Source organism: Myotis myotis, unplaced genomic scaffold (assembly GCF_014108235.1).
Source record: "Myotis myotis isolate mMyoMyo1 unplaced genomic scaffold, mMyoMyo1.p scaffold_m19_p_3, whole genome shotgun sequence".
Taxonomy (NCBI): domain Eukaryota; kingdom Metazoa; phylum Chordata; class Mammalia; order Chiroptera; family Vespertilionidae; genus Myotis; species Myotis myotis.
In genome coordinates this window covers 207,778,375-207,784,196 of record NW_023416335.1, presented here as the reverse complement: position 1 = coordinate 207,784,196, position 5,822 = coordinate 207,778,375, and the positions used below count along the sequence as shown (strand labels likewise).

Below are 5,822 nucleotides of genomic sequence, written 5' to 3'. Positions count from 1 at the left end.
GTGTGGGGGTGTAGGGGGGGTGTGGGGGTGTGGGCCTGATTCCAATAGCATCACTGAGGGGCTGAGCCAGGCCCACACTGTCCTCCTCCTCCCACAGGGCTTGTCCTGGGAAACAAGCTGACTTTCAGCCCCTCCATGGCAACCACAGTCCCTGACAGCCCAGCCTTCTGTCCGTGATCTCCTTCCTGTCCCGTGTCTCCCACCATTGGCCCCCACCCCACCGCACCCCACCCCACCCCACCCCATCCCACCCACCCCACCCCACCCCACCCCACCCCATCCCACCCCACCCCACCCCACCCCATCCCACCCCACCCCCCACCCCACCCCATCCACCACACCCCACCATACCCCACCCCATCCCACCCAACCCCACCCCACCCCACTACACCCCACCCCACCCCACCACCCCACCCCACCCCACCACCCCACCCCACCCCACCCCACCCCACCCCCCACCACCCCACCCCACCCCACCCCACCCCATCACACTCCACCCCACCCCCACCCCACCACCCCACCCCACCACCCCACCCTACCACCCCACCCCACACCACCCCACCCCACCACCCCACCCCCACCCCACCACCCCACCCCACCACCCCATTCCACCACCCCACCCCACCCCACCACACCCCACCACCCCACCCAACCCACCCCGCCCCACCCACCCCACCCCACCGCACCCCACCCCACTACCCCACCCCACCCCACCGCACCCCACCCCACCCCTCCCCACCCCAGCCAACCCACCCCGCCCCACCACACTCCACCCCTCCCCACCCCACCCCACCCACCACCACCACCCCTCTCCTGTCCTTTTTTTCCATCTCCTCAGGTCACGTTGTCTATCAAGTCTTCCCTCTGGAGCTGTGTCCTCCTGACTCAGTCCCCTCCTACTGCTTTGGCCACAAGCATATGACTGTCCTTATTCTCTATCCCTCCAATGTCTCTCACTAAAGGACTCAGTCCCAGTCCCTCACAGTCCTGTGTGAGGCTGTGACAGGGGGGTGCGGACATGTGAGCAGAAGCCTGTGGTGAGAGACCTGGGAGCCTTCGTTGCCTGTAAGGCCGTGTGCAGGTGCCCATCTGCCAGGGGCTCGCTCAGCATGATTCAGGCTCCACAGAGACACGGAGGGACACACAGCTGCTGCCTGCACTGCATCCTGCGTGGGCCGGGTCCTGGGAAGAGCAGAGGGATCCTGTCTGCAGGGAAGCCCCTCCCTCCAGCATCCTCTCCAGGGAGTGGAATTGGAAAGGCCTGAGGACTCAGTAATCCCCTGCCCTCCCCTCAGCCAATGTCAACTTCAATTGCTCTTCCCATTAGTGACCCTGGGCCTCTCTCCTCTCCTATTGCATGGGCTGTCGTTTCAACACAGCACTACTCTCCGCACATCCTTGGTCGATGTGTTTAGGCTTTTGGGTTTGAGCTTCCGCTCCTATAAATATTGCTGACTTTACGTGGCCAGTGGCAGTTAGTGTGACCACTGCCCTCCCAGGAGGTACCTACAGAAGAGAAAGGCTTTGTCACTTCTGCAGGTGTTTATTGAACTGTTTGGACTTCATGGAACACTTACAGAGGAAAACACATTTTGTGGAATATTCTTAATCTTTCATGTTATTGCTTTGGACTTAAAATCAATGTAAATAATTGATTTTCTAAATATAAAAATGATTCTGATAGGAACGAATAGAATGTTACTGGTGTGTATTGGGACCGTATCATAGATTTTAAATGAAAAGTAAATCAATCAGAGTTTTAAAAATTCCTAATGAGCTCATTCATTGCCTTTTGCTGGTTTCTTTTGATAAACTTGGAGATGGTGGCAAATTATGAGTTTTTATTACTTGTTTTTATTTTTTTATTTTTTTTTTATTGATTTCAGAGTGGGAGGGAGAGGGAGAGAGAGATAGAAACATCAATGATGAGAGAGAATCATTGATCGGCTGCCTCCTGCTCAGGGATGGAGCCCGCAACCCCAACATGTGCCATTATCTGGAATCGAACCCGAGAGCCTTCAGTCCGCAAGCCGATGGTCTATCCACTGAGCCAAACCAGCTAGGGCCGTTTTTCTTTTTTTTTTCTTTCCTTTTTTTTTTTTCCCTTTCCAATCTATTTGTCTTTTATTTCTTTTATTATTATTATTATTATTAGTTAAGGTATTACAAATGTGTCTTCATCCCCCCCATTAACCCCCAACCTCCCCCCCCCCCCCCACACACACACACAAACTCATGCTCCCATCCCCCTGTTGTCCATGTCCATTGGTTTGGCTTATATACATGTATACAAGTCCTTCGGTTGATCTCTTCCCCTTACCCCCCGCCCTCCCCTACTTTCCTTCTGGGGATTGATAGCCTGATCGCTGTTTCTCAGTCTTTGGGTCTGTCCCTTTTCATCAGTCTATGTTGTTCTCTATAATCCACAAATGAGTGAGATCATGTGGTATTTATCTTTCTCTGACTGGCTTATTTCACTTAGCATAATTCTCTCCAGTTCCATCCATGCTGTTGCAAAAGGCAAGAGTTCCTTTTTTTTTAACCACAGCATAGTATTCCATCGTGTAGATGTACCACAGTTTTCTAATCCACTCATCTGCTGATGGGCACCTAGGCTGTTTTACTTCTTGAAGAAAGTGTTTTATTCCGCATTCACCAGAAGTCTCCCCACTTGTTTAGAGAGATTGAAGTCCATCCTTTACTTTTCTAGATTCTGGATCGAGAAGGAGGGGGTGGGGGAAGCAGGGAGTGAGGCAGGAGGGAAGGTGAACAGAGCAGAGTCTGGGGCAGTCACAGGAGGGGGAGGAAAAGGGGCGCAGGAGGGGAGAAAGCAGAGGGACTCCTGAGACCTGAGGGGAGGATGGAGCTGGGGCCCAGGAGGGAGCAGGTGACCCAGAGGGAGAGACAGGCCCAGGGAGAGAAGAGGAGGGGGGAGGGGAGGTTGGGGGAGAGTCGGAGGGAGTCACCTCACCCTGAGAATGTTCACCAAAGTCTTAGATAGGCTGCAACTGTTTAAATATATTCCTTTCCAGTACCGGAATGGTTGTAAGGGGTCATCCACAAAGATGTCCCAGCAGTAGGCAAAGTCTGAAAGGAACAGGGGAGAGCAAGGTGAGCTTCTGCTGCGGGAGCCCTGAGGGGACACACAGTGTGTGACTCTTAGGGACCACTCTTCCCATCATGATTTCAGACTCTTCTCTTTCCTTCCGGGACTCCATTGTCACTTCAGTCCCCTTTCTCCCTGTGAATCTGAGTCACGCCTCCACGCTCCCTTCTGGAAGCCTCCTTCTTGCACGTGTCCTTCACCTCCCTCCCCAGCCTGGACCACCTCTCTCCCCTGAACTTCTCCTCCAGGAGACTCCCCGACTCCAGCACCACCTCCGCAGGCACCTAAGGGGCGTCTCTTTCCTCTCTGGGGATTCTAGGTCTTTCCTGGCTGGTCCTAGTCCCCCCACACCTCTGCCCCGGCGCCCTCTGCTCTCACCAGCTGGAGTCATTATGGCCACCTGGGCCCCTGCGCCTTGCAGGCTGCGCAGCCCCTGCTGGTACTGGGGGCGACTGGAGTAGTACAGGCGGGCAACGAAGATGCTCAGCTGCACGTACTTGTGGTCCTTCAGGAACGTGACCACCTGCCTGGCACATTGGAAGCAGGGGCTCCAGGACATGAACCACGTGACATGGTATTTCTCCTCACGGGACAGGTTCTGGGCCAAGAATGCTTGCTGGGTCTTGAACCAATTCAAGAAGCAGATTTCTGTGTGGACAGGCTTCTTGGGATAGAACTGGGAGAGACGGAGAGGGGAAGGGGGCCCTCTGGGCTGGCCGAGCAGGCATGTTGCAGGGCTGGAGGAGTGGGGACCAGGGGACAGGGAGCCAGAGTCTCAGAAGCATGTTATTGATTGATTCCTCTTTAAACGTCTCCCCTCCAGGCTGTATTAGTTTAGTCATCCCTTCCCACCCTCATCCATAAACTCCAACACCCACCCTCCCATTCTTTCATTCTATGAGCATTCGGGGTGCCTGGTCCAGGCCAGGCCGCTGGGTCTAGGCTTGTTCCCTGGGTGCTGTCTGCCGGGGAGGGCCCAGAGCCGTGCTGCCCAGAGGGACCCACTAGCACAGGTGTCTACTGTGATTTTGAAATGCGGCTCGCCTGCACTGATGTGTGTGACAAATACGGAATACACTCCTTATCTCCATGACGTGGTTTGAAAGAAGAATGTAAACTATCTCATGAGACCTTTTATATTAACGATATGTTGAAGCAATATCTTCGATATATCACAAAGTATGTTATCAACATTAAATTGATCAATTTCTCTGAAAGTTTGAACACTGGGTACTAGAAAAGGTTAAATGACCTAATTGTGTCCTGGGAAACATGCTGACTTTCAGCCCCTCCATCCTGCTCCCACAGGTAGGACTGCCATGGTGACACCCCATCCACCCCATAAGGGCTCTGAGTAGTCTGCTGTCCGGATGGGGGAATGGAGGGCTGTTGTGTGGTGGACACTTCACAGAAGACCTTAGTGTTTGACTGCAGGGCAGGGGTTTGCTCTGTGTCTGCTGAGGCTGCCGTCCTCACCCAGGTGTACCTGGCAATTCAGGAGGGTCAAGCAGGGGCATCCAGGGCTAAAACATAGGACAGTGTTATGGGAAGAAGCTTCTGGCATTTTACATATTATCATTTCCCCACATCCTTCCCTGGCTTAGCTCCTGCCTCTGATGACAGCATCATGGGACACATACCTCATTTTCAAAAACCCCGGTGCCCATGTCCAAGGAAAAGCCCTTCTCTGTTCTTTTCACTTGGTAGCAGAGGTAGCAGCCATTGCGACCTTTGGGGTTAGGCCAGTTTGTAAAGTGAAAGTAGAAATACTCAAGACTTAACCATCTCATTGGGTTCCTGGGGGCAGGAGAGAAAAGAGAAAATGCAGGGTTCCCTCAAGATTCTCCCATCTGGTGGCCTGGGTGCCCTGCCACCCAGCACCCCTTCCCTTCAGCATTTCCTGCCACCTCAAGGCAGGAAGCTGGGAAAGAGGGGGAGAGCAGGGCTGCAGGGACAGCAGGGGCTCCTGTCCTCTCCCTTAGGGCCTGGCTCTGCTGCTTCCAACAACACACGCCCAACCCATCACCCCCAATCATTTGAATACAGAAATGAGTAATAAAACTGCCTTAATCCCCCAAATGTTAGATTTTCATATTAAGGTGCAATTCATGACTGACCTTTCACCTATGCATGTTTATTATTATTATTTAATGTCAGGCTAACACCTAAATTCACAGGCTCCAGCTACTGTTCTAAGAGCTCCTGTATCTGAACTCCTCTATTCCTCCCCAATCCAGGGGCCTCACCCCATTTTACAGAGGAGGGAACGGGACACAGAGAGGGGAGTAGCCTGTCCAAGTCACAGGGCTGCTGAGTGACAGAGCTGGTCCCTTGCCCAGGCAAAGCCATGTCCAGCCCTTGCATGACGTCAGCTGGCAGCGGGGACCTATTGGTTGAGAGGCTCTTTTCTCCCTCATTGTAAACAGCGTGTCCCCCACCGGTTGGTGCACTATAAACGCGAGGGCGGGGATGCCTCTGGGCACAGCCTGACTTTGCTCTTCTGCTCACAGGCACCTTGGGAGAGAGGATTCCTCTTCCTGCTCAGCGAGCTCCTCTCACTCTGAGTGGATAACGCGGTCAGTAGCACAGAAAGTGGATCCAAGTGCTTCAAACCAAATGCCCCCAGTGCTCCACTCATCCTTTAGTGCAAGTCTCATGGCCAAGAGGGCACAGGAAAGGCCACAGAGCAGCAGCCCCGCGGGCAGGGAGGGGGACA

At 53.7% G+C, this 5,822-nt stretch overlaps 1 protein-coding gene across 1 annotated transcript; it reads right to left on the bottom strand.

Annotated features, from left to right (window-relative positions):
- Nucleotides 1–2,523: 2,523 nt before the first annotated feature.
- Nucleotides 2,524–5,655, bottom strand: LOC118652089 (DNA dC->dU-editing enzyme APOBEC-3C-like). Its single transcript, XM_036301961.1, has 4 exons — nt 4,747–5,655; nt 3,485–3,782; nt 2,972–3,087; nt 2,524–2,713 (listed from the first exon to the last, which is right to left on the bottom strand). Exons 1-4 carry the CDS (start codon nt 4,894–4,896, stop codon nt 2,699–2,701), a joined length of 579 nt encoding a protein of 192 aa, XP_036157854.1. The 5' UTR covers nt 4,897–5,655; the 3' UTR covers nt 2,524–2,698.
- Nucleotides 5,656–5,822: the final 167 nt, after the last annotated feature.